At 46.4% G+C, this 15,481-nt stretch overlaps 1 protein-coding gene across 1 annotated transcript in view; it reads right to left on the bottom strand.

Moving 5' to 3' along the window:
• Positions 1 to 15,481, bottom strand: part of MYRFL (myelin regulatory factor like) — a 250,541-nt gene that overhangs the window by 152,702 nt on the left and 82,358 nt on the right. The window contains exon 12 of the mRNA XM_063927477.1: positions 14,910 to 15,018. Coding sequence (XP_063783547.1) covers positions 14,910 to 15,018 — 109 coding nt within the window. The remainder of the gene's footprint in view (positions 1 to 14,909; positions 15,019 to 15,481) is intronic.

The following is a 15,481-nucleotide window of genomic DNA, read 5'->3' on the forward strand; positions in this document are numbered from 1 at the left end:
ACACAACTTGCGGACAAAGTACACAACCAGTGTCAGAATACACACACTTTTGAACTAAACCCCGGTGTACGTGACTGTAACACAATAAAATATCCGTATAGCAATAAGTACTGTGTACATTATATTAGAGGACCCTGACACACCTAGTCCCTTCGGGTATAGAATATAGTGATAGCTATCTTAGATGGGATACACATGAGAGTGAAAACATACAGCAGGTGCAGGCACACAGAGTCACAGGCAATGCAGAGATTACTTTAAAACACAATAAAACTGCACTGAACTAGTATATATATACATAACACAGTGCGGTCCTAGATCGGAGGTATATATCAGAATACTCGTACAATATATTCTGTAATAGGCAAACTCTTTCTTAACTAATGCTGTCTGTAACAAGACATGCAGAATACTCAAATGTCTGTAAAGTCTCATCCTGACATAACAGTGCTACATCCCTTGAAGTCTTCTATAGCTTTTTCAGGGCTGCCCATTGCAGCCCGCCTGTTCGCTGACCTGCTGCCTGCAGGCACCACTCGAGGTACCTGGAGGCGGGGTTATAGAAGAGGCCCCAATGCATCCTGGGATAGTGAAAGCTTTGCCTGATAGTGCCTCTGAATACAAGATCCCGCTCTACACCCCGATGTATTCCCTGTGGAACACAGTGTACCCCGCTGCAGAAATAGGCAATATGCAGAATTAAACATGTATGACATCAAAATTACATTTATTTAAAACTTGAGACACATATGTAACCTAATCCAAACATCTAACACAGATCAGTCTCCTTATAGATGGGAAAACCATACAGAGCCAGTATTACTTAGTATTAGTACTGTATCGGCCCCTTATATTAGACTTGCAAATTCTGCTGGGAAAGGCTGTGTTGCTCCTTTCCCTGAGGTCACATCTGCTGGTGGTATCTCCTGTGTTTGTCTGTGCCAGTGAGGTGATGGACAGGGGATTCGCCAGGTGAAAAAGAATCGCACTTGTATGAGTTTTGCGCTGAGAACCAAACTGATTTACCCAGCTAACAGATCAATTATACCCTTTACCACTGTGACCCGGCAAATTCCCAGGCCTCATCTAGTTTGTGATTACACTGACCAAACACCCGGGATTTTGTAGTCAGTGGAAAAGGGGTATTAATAAACAGGAAATTGGATGTTGTGGTGGGTAACCATCATCTGCCACGCTAGGGTGCCAGCAAGGGAAGCAGTAAGCAGATGTACATCAATGTGAACTGGGCGCACTGTGTGGCATAGTGTGCAATGGGGGCAGTGTGTGGCAGCAGGTAAAATGAGGCACTGACCTGTGATATAATCTGAACTGGAGGCACTACAATGTGGAATAATGTGAATTGTGGGCGCTACAATGTGGTGAGGGGCTGATTCTAAGTAGGGAAAAAAAGTATATGTGCACATGGCAATGCAAGCTGTTTTGCATGTAGGGTAAGTACTGGCTGCTTTTGCATGTATATCAGAAATGCTGGACAGTATTATTTCTAGAGATGTGCACCGGAAATTTTTCGGGTTTTGTGTTTTGGTTTTGGATTCGGTTCCGCGGCCGTGTTTTGGATTCGGACGCGTTTTGGCAAAACCTCCCTGAAAAATTTTTGTCGGATTCGGGTGGGTTTTTTTTTCAAAAACCCCTCAAAAACAGCTTAAATCATAGAATTTGGGGGTAATTTTGATCCTATAGTATTATTAACCTCAATAACCATAATTTCCACTCATTTCCAGTCTATTCTGAACACCTCACAATATTATTTTTAGTCCTAAAATTTGCACCGAGGTCGCTGGATGACTAAGCTAAGCGACCCAAGTGGGCGGCACAAACACCTGGCCCATCTAGGAGTGGCACTGCAGTGTCAGACAGGATGGCAGTTTTAAAAAGTAGGCCCCAAAGAACACATAATGCAAAGAAAAAAAATGGTGCAATGAGGTAGCTGGATGACTAAGCTAAGCGACACAAGTGGGCGGCACAAACACTTGGCCAAATCTAGGAGTGGCACTGCAGTGTCAGACAGGATGGCACTTAAAAAAAATTGGCCCCAAACATCACATGATGCAAAGATAAATAAATGTAAAAAAAAGAGGTGCAAGATGGAATTGTCCTTGGGCCCTCCCCACCCACCCTTATGTTGTATAAACAGGACATGCACACTTTAACAAACCCATAATTTCAGAGACAGGGTCTGCCACACGACTGTGGCTGAAATGACTGGTTGGTTTGGGCCACCACCAAAAAAAGAAGCAATCAATCTCTCCTTGCTCAAACTGGCTCTACAGAGGCAAGATGTTGACCTCATCATCATCCTCCGATTCCTCACCCCTTTCACTGTGTACATCCCCCTCCTCAGAGTATTAATTCATCCCCACTGGAATCCACCATCTCAGGTCCCTGTGTACTTTCTGGAGGCAATTGCTGGTGAATGTCTCCACGGAGGAATTGATTATAAATTAATTTTGATGAACATCATCTTCTCCACATTTTGTGGAAGTAACCTCGTACGCCGATCGCTGACAAGGTGACCGGCTGCACTAAACACTCTTTCGAAGTACACACTGGAGGGGGGGCAACTTAGGTTAAATAAAGCCAGTTTGTGCAAGGGCCTCCAAATTGCCTCTTTTTCCTGACAGTATACGTACGGACTGTCTGACGTGCCTACTTGGATGCTGTCACTCATATAATCCTCCACCATTCTTTCAATGGTGACAGAATCATATGCAGTGACAGTAGACGACATGTCAGTAATCGTTGGCAGGTCCTTCAGTCCGGACCAGATGTCAGTTTTCGCTCCTGACTGCCCTGCATCACCGCCAGCGGGAGGTTTTGGAAATCCGATCCTTTTCCTGGCAGCTCCAGTGGCGGGAGAAAATGAAGGAGGAGCTGTTGGCGGGTCACGTTCCGCTTGACTTGACAAGTGTCTCACCAGCAGGTCTTTGAACATGTGCAGACTTGTGTCTGCCGGAAAGAGAGATACAACGTAGGCTTTAAACCTAGGATCGAGCACGGTTGCCAAAATGTAGTGCTCTGTTTTCAACAGATTGACCACCCGTGAATCCTGATTAAGCAAATGAAGGGCTCCATCCACAAGTCCCACATGCCTAGCGGAATCGCTCCATTTTAGCTCCTCCTTCAATCTCTCCAGCTGCTTCTGCAAAAGCCTGATGAGGGGAATGACCTGACTCAGGCTGGCAGTGTCTGAACTGACTTCACGTGTGGCAAGTTCAAAGGGTTGCAGAATCTTGCACAACGTTGAAATCATTCTCCACTGCGCTTGAGTCAGGTGCATTCCCCCTCCTTTGCCTATATCGTAGGCAGATGTATAGGCTTGAATGGCCTTTTGCTGCTTCTCCATCTTCTGAAGCATATAGAGGGTTGAATTCCACCTCGTTACCACCTCTTGCTTCAGATGATGGCGGGGCAGGTTCAGGAGTGTTTGCTGGTGCTCCAGTCTTCGGCACGCGGTGGCTGAATGCAGAAAGTGGCCCGCAATTCTTCGGGCCACCGACAGCATCTCTTGCACGCCCCTGTCGTTTTTTTTTTAATTCTGCACCACCAAATTCAATGTATGTGCAAAACATGGGACGCGCTGGAATTTGCCCACATGTAATGCACGCACAATATTGCTGGCGTTGTCCGATGTCACAAATCCCCAGGAGAGTCCAATTGGGGTAAGCCATTCTGCGATGATGTTCCTCAGTTTCCGTAAGAGGTTGCCAGCTGTGTGCCTCTTATGGAAAGCTGTGATACAAAGCGTAGCCTGCCTAGGAACGAGTTGGCGTTTGAGAGATGCTGCTACTGGTGCCGCCGCTGCTGTTCTTGCTGCGGGAGGCAATACATCTACCCAGTGGGCTGTCACAGTCATATAGTCCTGAGTCTGCCCTGCTCCACATGTCCGTGGTTAAGTGGACATTGGGTACAACTGCATTTTTTAGGACACTGGTGAGTCTTTTTCTGAGGTCTGTGTACATTCTCGGTATCGCCTGCCTAGAGAAGTGGAACCTAGATGGTATTTGGTACCGGGGACACACTACCTCAAGAAATTCTCGAAGTCCCTGTGGACTAACGCCGGATACCGGACGCACATCTAACACCAACACAGCTGCCAAGGCCTGAGCTATCCGCTTTGCAACAGGATGACTGCTGTGATATTTCATCTTCCTCGCAAAGGACTGTTGGACAGTCAATTGCTTACTGGAAGTAGTACAAGTGGTCTACCGACTTCCCCTCTGGGATGATGATCGACTCCCAGCAGCAACAACAGCAGCGCCAGCAGCAGTAGACGTTACACTCAAGGATCCATCGGAGGAATCCCAGTCAGGAGAGGACTCGTCAGACTTGCCAGTGACATGGCCTGCAGGACTATTGGCGTTCCTGTCTAAGGAGGAAATTGACACTGAGGGAGTTGGTTGTGTGGTTTGCAGGAGCTGATGTACAAGAGGAAGGGATTTAGTTGTCAGTGGACTCCTTCCGCTGTCACCCAAAGTTTTTGAACTTGTCAATGACTTCTGATGAATGCGCTCCAGGTAACGTATAAGGGAGGATGTTCCTAGGTGGTTAACGTCCTTACCCCTACTTATTACAGCTTGACAAAGGCAAGACACGGCTTGACACCTGTTGTCCGCATTTCTGTTGAAATAATTCCACACCGAAGAGGTAATTTTTTTGGGTATTTTCACCAGGCATGTCAATGGCCATATTCATCCCACGGACAACAGGTGTCTCCCCGGGTGCCTGACTTAAACAAACCACCTCACCATCAGAATCCTCCTTGTCAATTTCCTCCTCAGCGCCAGCAACACCCATATCCTCATCCTGGTGTACTTCAACAGTGACATCTTCAATTTGACTATCAGGAACTGGACTGTGGGTGCTCCTTCCAGCACTTCCAGAGGGCGTGCAAATGGTGGAAGGAGCCACCTCTTCCCGTCCAGTGTTGGGAAGGTCAGGCATTGCAACCGACACAATTGGACTCTCCTTGGGGATTTGTGATTTAGAACAGCGGTGGCCAACCTGTGGCTCTTGAGCCGCATGTGGCTCTTTCTTTATTCAAATGTGGCTCCCAACACTCTAAATCATGTGACCACAACAGATACAGAAACCGCTGCACTCCAGCCAGACACGCAGCAGCACTACAGGGACTGAAAACTGAAGGAGCCAGATACTAGAGGAGAGACACCCACAAGCAAACAGAGAACACATTAGGGACTGCTGCAATGGCATGAGTTGATGGGGGAGGGGGGCTGTAGTGATACATGAGGGTGGGCTAGAGTGACACATGGCAGAGCTGGCTGGAGAGACACAGAATGGTCCTAGCAGGAGTGACGCAGGAGGGTGCTGGAAGTAGTGACACATGGGAGAGCTGGCTGGAGTGACATAGGAGGGTGCTAGCAGGAGTGACACATGGGGGAGCTGGCTGGAGCGACACATGGGGTAGCTGAAGTTTATTATGTGAAAGTGGAATTTTCAATGGATTTGGCTCAAATTTTTTTATTTTATGTCCTTCTGGCTTTTTCAATGTATTTTATACCAGGGGTGTGGTCTAGCAGGCACAAGGCCACATTCCATTTTTGCATGCGCGCCATCGGCTCGATGTCGGCTCTTTGACATACCCAACAAGGTTTTTTGGCTCTTTGTCACTGACTGGTTGGCCACCCTGATTTAGAATAACGCACAGTTCTTTGCTGTGCTTTTGCAAGCTTAACTCTTTTCATTTTTCCAGCGGGAGGATGAGTGCTTCCATCCTCATGTGAAGCTGAACCACTAGCCATGAACGCGGGCCAGGGCCCCAGCCATTCCTTGCCACTCTGTGTAGTAAATGGCACATTGGTAAGTTTACGCTTCTCCTCAGACACTTTTAATTTATATTTTTGGGTCATCATTTTACTGAACTTTTGCTTTTTGGATTTTACTCGCTCTCTACTATGACATTGGGCATCGGCCTTGGCAGACGACGTTGATGGCATTTCATCGTCTCTGCCATGACTAGTGGCAGCAGCTTCAGCACTAGGTGGAAGTGGATCTTGATCTTTCCCTATTTTACCCTCCACATTTTTGTTCTCCATTTTTTAATGTGTGGAATTATATCAGTAATATTATTATATCAATAGCAATGGCCTACTGCACTGTCCTACTATATACTGCTCACAACAATGCAGCACAGATATGGATACTTGAAGTGACACTGAGTTGCAAGATACAGCAATGGACTACTGTACTGTACAACTATATACTGTTGGTCACTAAAATGCTGCACTGTCCTACTATATACTGCTCACAACAATGCAGCACAGATATGGATACTTGAAGTGACACGGAGCTGCAAGATACAGCAATGGCCTACTATATTGTACAACTATATATTGTTGGTCACCAAAATGCTGCACTGTCCTACTATATACTGCTCACAACAATGCAGCACAGATATGGATACTTGAAGTGACACGGAGATGCAAGATACAGCAATGGACTACTGTACTGTACAACTATATACTGTTGGTCACCAAAATGCTGCACTGTCCTACTATATACTGCTCACAACAATGCAGCACAGATATGGATACTTGAAGTGACACGGAGCTGCAAGATACAGCAATGGCCTACTATACTGTACAACTATATACTGTTGGTCACCAAAATGCTGCACTGTCCTACTATATACTGCTCACAACAATGCAGCACAGATATGGATACTTGAAGTGACACTGAGTTGCAAGATACAGCAATGGACTACTGTACTGTACAACTATATACTGTTGGTCACTAAAATGCTGCACTGTCCTACTATATACTGCTCACAACAATGCAGCACAGATATGGATACTTGAAGTGACACGGAGCTGCAAGATACAGCAATGGCCTACTATACTGTACAACTATATACTGTTGGTCACCAAAATGCTGCACTGTCCTACTATATACTGCTCACAACAATGCAGCACAGATATGGATACTTGAAGTGACACGGAGATGCAAGATACAGCAATGGACTACTGTACTGTACAACTATATACTGTTGGTCACCAAAATGCTGCACTGTCCTACTATATACTGCTCACAACAATGCAGCACAGATATGGATACTTGAAGTGACACGGAGCTGCAAGATACAGCAATGGCCTACTATACTGTACAACTATATACTGTTGGTCTGCTGCACTGTACTGCTATATATATATATATATATATATATATATAGTATATACTGGTCACACAACAATGCAGCAGATATTGAGCACTGATGATCAGGATACTGTCTAGAACTGAGTCTGCCGCGGAGCTGCAAGATACAGCAATGGCCTACTGTACTGTACTACTATAATTATATACTGGTGGTCCCCACAATGCAGCACACTGAGCACAGATATGGAGCTTTTCAGGCAGAGAACATAGATATTTGCAGCACACTGAGCACAGATATGGAGCGTTTTCAGGCAGAGAACGTAGATATTTGCAGCACACTGAGCACAGATATTTGTAGCACACTGAGCACAGATATTTGAAGCACACTCAGCACAGATATTTGCAGCACACTCAGCACAGATATTTGCAGCACACTCAGCACAGATATTTGCAGCACACTCAGCACAGATATGGAGCTTTTCAGGCAGAGAACGTAGCCACGTCAGAGGCAGAACTCTGGGAGGCAACGGAGTCATCTGCCGCCGGGCTCCTGCTCTGAAGGGGGGCACCTCTCCTCCCATTCTGTGACACCATTGAATTAAGTTAATTGATATCTGTCGCTGTCTTTTCAGTGGCCGACTTCCTCACTGCTCCCTGCACCTTACAAATCACACCCTCTTTATTATACTGAATATACACATTTTACAGGGGTCACACCCAGGATTAGAAACCACAACCTATTACACTGGAAGCAGACACCTTACTGATGAAGCAGTTTGCTCCTGTATAGGAAATATGAGAATTTTAACTTTATGAAGATACTTCTCTGACAATTACACGTAACTTCATATAGTTAGAATTCTCATGCTTCCCGTACAGAAGCAAATAGCTCCATCAGTAAAGTGTCTGCTGTCAGTATAACAGGTCATGGGTTCTAATCCTGGGTATGACTAAGAATTATGCGATTTAAAATAAAAGACAATTAAACGTATAAATTAAACGTATAAATACAGTATATACATTTTTTTCAGAACACTCCACACACACACACACACACATATTACGCACACACACACATACATTTATTTAACTTAATATAGGAAATGGGGGGGCACCAATATTTATCTTGCCTCCGGGCAACTGGGATGAATTTACGCCACTGAGCCACGTCCTCTCCGTTCAATCTCCAATGCACAAGTGAAAATGGCGGCGACGCGCGGCTCTTTATATGGAATACGAATCTCGCGAGAATCCGACAGCGGGATGATGACGTTCGTCCTCGTTCGGGTTAACCGAGCAAGGCGGGAAGATCCGAGGCTGCCTCGGACCCGTGTAAAATAGGTGAAGTTCGGGGGGGTTCGGATCTCAATTAACCGAACCCGCTCATCTCTAATTAGTTCTAATCGGAAATTTAGATCTGAGTTTGGCCACACCCTTCCCAAATCAAAATCTATCTACACATTCAATATCCCCCTCCCCCCTTTCCCACGGTGTAACATGGTTTAGCCAAAGTACAAAGTTAATTGCTTTTTTTTGTTTTGCTCCCCACTCAGAATCAGACCCATAATCATACTTGCCTACTCTCCTGCAGGAGACTCCTGATTTTGCAGGCAGTCCCCTGCACCTATGGAAGAGTGGCCAGATCTCCTGCATACTGCCCGCTCTCTGTTGTAGTGGATAGAATGAGATTTTACAGGGAGTTGCGGAGCAATATGGGGGACAGAGCTTAATGATGAACATTTGGTCATTTAGCCCCTCCCTGGCAAATCCTGCCACTTGGGGGTGGGGCCTAGTGACTGATAGCCCCACCCCCAAAGTGGCAATCAGCGTCTCCTCTCTGGACTTTTTCCCGGAGAGGAGACTTAAAAGGTAGGCAACTATGCACATAATGTGAGCTGTGGGCAGTATGTGAATCGAGTACACTACAGTGTAGCATCAGACTAATTCAAACACTATAAGTGGACAAGACTCAGATAAGTGGACAAGACTCAGATAAGTGGACAAGACTCAGATAAGTGGACAAGACTGGCGGTGTATTGTTTTCCCAACTAAAAGGAGACTACAAATTACCATATGCTGATTATATTAACATTTCTTGAAGTTTCTTTCCTCTTCTTTTCCTCTTTATATTAAAGCAGCCTGTTTGGAATTGTTACCATATACAGTCTGTGTAATATTGTGCATTTCTTTTGTGTGTACTGTATATCTCTAGATATCCATATAATAATAATGCTCAGTGGGTGACTACTGCTCTCCCCTCCACAACCCTCATAGCAGAACAACCAATAAGTGGTAGAAGTTGTCATTCAGAGAAAATCTGTCCTCTGATTGGCCAACACGGTTGTCACACACACTCTCAAGCACAGGGAGACATATATAACCTGGCACTTAGGCACTTCAGTGACACACATGGGGAGGGGGTGTCTGAGAGACTATCAAGGCACTGCCAGCTTTTGTGCAGTGGGAAGAAGGCATATCAGACTATCGATGATATGTCTGTCTTTGCGCTCCTTCCTGTTTACGGAAGACGCCACCAGACAGATAAGTTTACATGAATGGCTGCAAAACATTCCTATATATCGCACTGACAGGGTGCAATATATAGTGATATTTTCTGGTAGCCACTTCATGTTCTACATAAATGGAGCCCTGGATCTGGAGTGCATGGCAGGGCAGGTGGGAAGAGCTAACATTTCACTGGTGTGATCTTCAGACAGCAAAGCAAATAGTAGTGGCACACATCACAGCAGGTGGGCGTCTTCTTTGCAATCGTGTTGTTGTTATATGTGCTGTGTATGTGCCTGTGCACACGCAAACAACTTCCCAGACATATGACGGGTACAAAATACTAGTTTGTATTAAGTTCATGGTTGGAAAAAATAAACTTTTTTATTTAAAAGGTTTTTGGTGTAAGCCAGGCTTTTTCTGCATTAATGTTTAAATGAAGGGGAAAAAAATCCTGCATGTTATATTAATACAGTGAGACATTGCTATGTATTTGAAACCTTGATAAGCCATGTTTTAAAACTTTCTAACGTTAACAAACCACAGTTATTAAGCTTTGATATGATTTATTTTACATCTTACAATAAAACCTGTTTTTATTGCCTATTATTCCTGTTACATCTGAATATATGTATATAGTCTAAACATATTAAAACATACAAAGTACACTCGGAGACAGATGAAATTGAAAATAAGAATAACAAGTTAATGTTAAGCATTAGTCCTACTTATTACTTATATTTAAATAAATCTGAATATTAATACAAAATGGAAAATGCAAAAGTACTTTTCAGAGAAACACCTACAAAAAGGGGTTAAGCATTAGCACTGGGCATTCCACTGGCATTAAACATTTTCAATAAAAACACTAGTTGTTTAGTATAATACGTTTTCTAAGAAGTCACTATTCCGTGACAGTAGTCACAGCATAACAAATATGACAGTTAAAATAAATAAATAAATATATATATATATATTTGCTTTAAACTAGCCAATCCTGATTAAGTTTGCATTTCGCAATTTAAATTAGTTGAATTTATTTGTAATAATTTGTTTTATACATATTGCCTGTTTAAACGATAGAGGGGGTAATTCAAAACTGATCGTAGCAGAAAATTTGTTAGCAGTTGGCAGATATAACATGTGCAGAGAGAGTTAGATTTGGGTGTGGTGTGTTCAAACTGAAATGTAACTTGCAGTGTAAAAATAAAGCAGCCAGTATTTACCAGTGGTGTGCGGTGAGGTCAGTGGCTCGTGAGGCACTGCAGCCATAAGGTCCGTTGAGTCCCACCGAAGACGCCTATCGCCGCCAAGCCAGCTACTGCTATTGGCTACTGCCCCATTGTGGGGGGATACTGTGTCTAGGGGGGCAGTGTGTAGGGTGGAGAATGTGTGTCACTGGAATCGGGGAGGAAGAGGTAGTAAAGTGGGTAGTGCATGTACCCGCTGGCCTGAAGGGGTACTGTATGTTCAGGAGGACGGGGGTGTTAGTTAGAATGGGTAATGTACTGTGAGGCATGGAGCACAAGCTCTGTACACTCTAGTTGGAAGCAGAGGGCAGTATGGGAGCAGTAAAAGTGCAGAGCAGGGGGCAGGATGGGAGCAGTAGTAGTGGTGGTGAACAGGGGCCAGGTTGAGAGCAGTACAGTAGTAGTAGTGAGGAGCAGTGGGGGCAGGCTGAGAGTAGTAGTAGTGAGGAGCAGTGGGGGCAGACTGGGAGTAGTAGTAGTGAGGAGCAGTTGGGGCACAGTGGGAGTAGCAGTAGTGAGGAGCAGTGGGGGCAGAGTGGGAGTAGTGAGGAGCAGTGAGGGCAGAGTGGGAGCAGTGAGGAGCAGTGAGGGCAGAGTGGGAGCAGTGAGAGCAGAGTGGGAGCAGTAGTTGTGAGGAGCAGTGGGGGCAGGCTGGGAGTAGTAGTTGTGAGGAGCAGTGGGGGCAGGCTGGGAGTAGTAGTAGTGAGGAACAGTGGGGGCAGGCTGGGAGTAGTAGTAGGGAGCAGGGGCCCAACTTAGTGTAGTAGCAGGGGGAAGGATGGAAGTAGTTGGGGACATGATTTGAGTAACAGTAGTGCAGAGTAGGGGGCAGGCAGGAAGTAATAGAAGGGTGGGCAGGAATAGGAGTAGTGGTGGTAAGAAATGGGCAGGATGGCAGTGGAAGGGACTCGGTGAGCATAAGTTAGAAAAGGATCTCACCTCTTGCAGCTCCCGAGTCCCGGCTGCTTCCTTCATGCTCACACAGGACGGACACTCGGACAGCTAATGGGTTCCGCTCCTCTGGTAGCTGAGCTCACACTCGTCTATTCCCTGGGGAGCTTGAACACGTAGGGCGATATGGCCTGCGATCCGGTTGGGGAGGTTGGTGATGCTGCACCTCCGCACCAGCTTTACAGCCTGCATGCCTGGATGCAGCTGTGGCCGCCTCATCACTGCAGCCCACAGACATTCCCCTGAGCTGGCGCTGTGTGTGTGACAGTCGGCGGCGGTTGGTTCTAAATCGGAGTTGGAGAAGGGACCTTCTGACATCACTAGGGGAGGAGACATGCCACCAGGGGGAGGAGCTACGGCCGAACAGGGTACCCGAAAAGTACCCTCGCGGGCTCGCTTCGCTCGCCACGCTTCGGGCTTGGTGGCTCGCCACCGGGTTACTAAAGGTAATAGTTCGTGGCGCGGATAGTAGAGGAACTATCCCGCTGGCCTAGCTCCTCCCCTTTGTGTCGTGGCTCCTCCCCCTGACGTAAAATGTCCCTTAAGGCCCGTACATACTGGCTGATATATCGGCCGTTCTCTTGAACAGCCGATATATTGCGGGTCCTTCGGCCAGTGTGTATGGCCGATACATCTGTGAACTTCGTCGTTCACAGACGTATTGCGTCGGCCCTGCAGCACAGCTGACACCAATATATCTACCGATATATTGGCGCGTCACTGTGTGTGTACGGGCGGTCGACCGCCCGTACACATGCTGCGGCGGTGATTGACAGCTGAACTGGGCGGGCGTGTGTACACACCCGCCCAGTTCATGACGTCAGTCCCCGATGGATCGGCCAGTGTGCATGCTCAACACACTGCCCGATCCGTCCATAGATATATCTGCCGATCAATTGATCGGCAGATATATCTTCCAGTGTGTACCCACCTTAAGGCCACTTGGATCTAGCATCTACCAGTCGGCGGCAGGACCTCCCATGCAGCTCTGTTCTCCCTGCGGCTTTACAAGAGGTAATGCTGCTCATTTATACTCCAGCGGGGAATGGCCGAGGGGGGGGGGGGGGGGGGATTCGGCAGCTGCAGATGTTAGCCGTGCGGGACGGGGCGGGTGGGTTCGGCAGCCGCTACTGTAAGCTGGACGGGGCAGGGGAAGGGGGGGAGTTCGGCAGCAGCAACTGTAAGCCGGACGGGACGGGGCGGGTTGGTTCGGCAGCGGCTACTCTAAGCCGGACGGGGCGGGGGGTGAGGGAGTTCAGCTGCCGCAACTGTAAGCCGCACGGGGCCCGGGGGGGGGTCGGTAGCCACAATTGTAAGCCGGATGGACGGGACGGGACGGGGGGGGGGGGGGGGATTTCGGCAGCCACAACTGTAGGACAGACGGGGCGGGGGGGTCGGCAGCCACAACTGTAAGCCAGACGGACGGAGCGGGGGGGGGGGGATTATGCAGCCGCACATGTAAGCTGGACGGGGTGTGTGGGTAGCTAATACTTGTGCCAGCTGCCACGGGAAGGGGGAGAATTGGTGTTGCTTAGCTGGACCGGCCCATCTGCATAACAGCCCTGCCCACTGCCCAATTACATCTGTTCTAGGGACAGGGGCGTGCTTTCATATGGGGTGAAAGCACGCCCCTGTCAAAGAGGCACTTCCAGAGATGCCGCTTACAGGGCTATTTTTAATGGGCATTTACTGCCTGATGCTTCGTCCCGCCCCCCACTTCCAGCTCTTTTACGATGACAACCGGAGGCACCGAGAGCAGTGCCTCTGATACACATTTCAAGCATCTTTACACAAAAAAGAAAAACATTTTAAATGATATAAAGGCTGAAGCATATACTTATGACACAGTAGCTGTGTCATAAGTATCTTTTTTGTATCATTTTAATCATTAATGACAGGGGAGGCACTGCCTCCCCTGCCTCCCCTGACTGCACGTCCCTGATATTTACCCTGCACAGAAACAATATAACCCACCCAAATCTAACTCTCTCTGCAAATGTTATATCTGCTCCACCTGCATTGCATATGGTTTTGCCCAACTGCTAACAAATTTGCTGCTACGATCAGGTCTGAATTACCCCCAGAGATAGAAATTACAGGTGACAAGCCAGGTGTAAACGCAGGATTTTCTAGAGGGGGGTTTCCAAATGCAATCCACAATCTCCCACTCTACGTAACATTGGAGCAAGTGCAGGAGTCTTGTGGAGCTGTAGAATAACTTAGTACAGAGTAGACCCTGGTCTTTTTATACCATGGATAGTGTATGGAATACAATATTAACATGTTCTATAGTATAAGCTTTATAAAACACATTTAACTATTATAAATCACATAAGTGGTCAGGAAAGGTTACACATCCCATAATAAAAAAATACACAGGCATAACAGAACCAGTAAGGAACAGAACTGCACTTTCTAAGCACACATTCTCCCACCTCATGGTAAGGCGTCTTTCTCTTCTTCCTGGCAGCTACTCTCTGGTCCAGTGTACTGATTGAGTACTCAGATCCACACACACAGCAAACTTGGCAGAATAAGCTGATACCACTTGGCATGTGCAGCAGCTCTGCTCTGTCCCTTAAACTGCATGTTGTGGTAGCAGCTCTAGTATTCACATTATACACTATTCCTATTGTGGTCATAATTTGAGCCACTGTCCAGGTGGAGGGGTGGGGGTGGGGGGTTTCTGGGCAAACGTACCTCTCCCTCTGTGTTTGCCTATGCAACCCTCCTTAACATCGGCAGATGAGTTGTGATAACTGCCTGCATTACTCTATTTAGTATTTAGCACCCACATTTTTCAGTGTGTTTTTGTACCCTGAATCAGTTAAGTCTTCCCAAACCCTAGCCTTGCGTTACCTCAATTTCACACTGAATTTCACTGCATTCCTACAGTACCACAGTCTAATCTGAACTTTAGATAGAGAGCTCCTATCAAACAAATAGCTGACTGTCATACAAGTAGGCTTTGCGCTTGATATTGCCCAGAAGCAGGTTTGCATATGAACACTGGCTTTAAAATAACAAAACTTAGCGTGAATAGCTAGCATGAAGGGTAAAGGAAACAGTTACCTGTTTCATGAACACAGTCTATTCCCATGGCTGTTGCAAATTCAGGTTTATAGTCATACTCTACCAGTCTCATCTGAGCTATTCTTCTGAGCTGCTCCATTGTGTCAACCTGAATAATAATATAAAAAGAAAAATCAACCCAACTGTCTAATAGCCCCTCCTTTCTACAAAACTACATTTGAAAATGGAAAGAACAAATATAAGGCTTTCAAATGACAATACACAAGACGTAAATAAACTGTAATATACATATGTTTCCTTATACTTCGTTGCTGCAGTTGCACCTTTCAGACCCTCTCAGCGCAACAGGTCCGTGAGACTCTGCTAGTGTCTGGCAACTTTTTTTCTGAAAATGCGTCTTAGTTGCAATGCAGTGTGATTAGGACACACCAGGAGAATGTGCTGATTAATTTGATATATCTGTGTGTGACTGAGTCTCTGAATCTGTATACAAGGGTGTACACACAGTGAGATAAATCTGTAAGATTTTAACTATATAGGGGGTCACTCCGACCCATTCGCACGCAGCGGTTTATCACTACGGTGCGAACGGGTGCGGAATGCGCATGCGC

The sequence above is a fragment of the Pseudophryne corroboree genome, chromosome 6, assembly GCF_028390025.1.
Source record: "Pseudophryne corroboree isolate aPseCor3 chromosome 6, aPseCor3.hap2, whole genome shotgun sequence".
Classification (NCBI taxonomy): Eukaryota; Metazoa; Chordata; class Amphibia; order Anura; family Myobatrachidae; genus Pseudophryne; species Pseudophryne corroboree.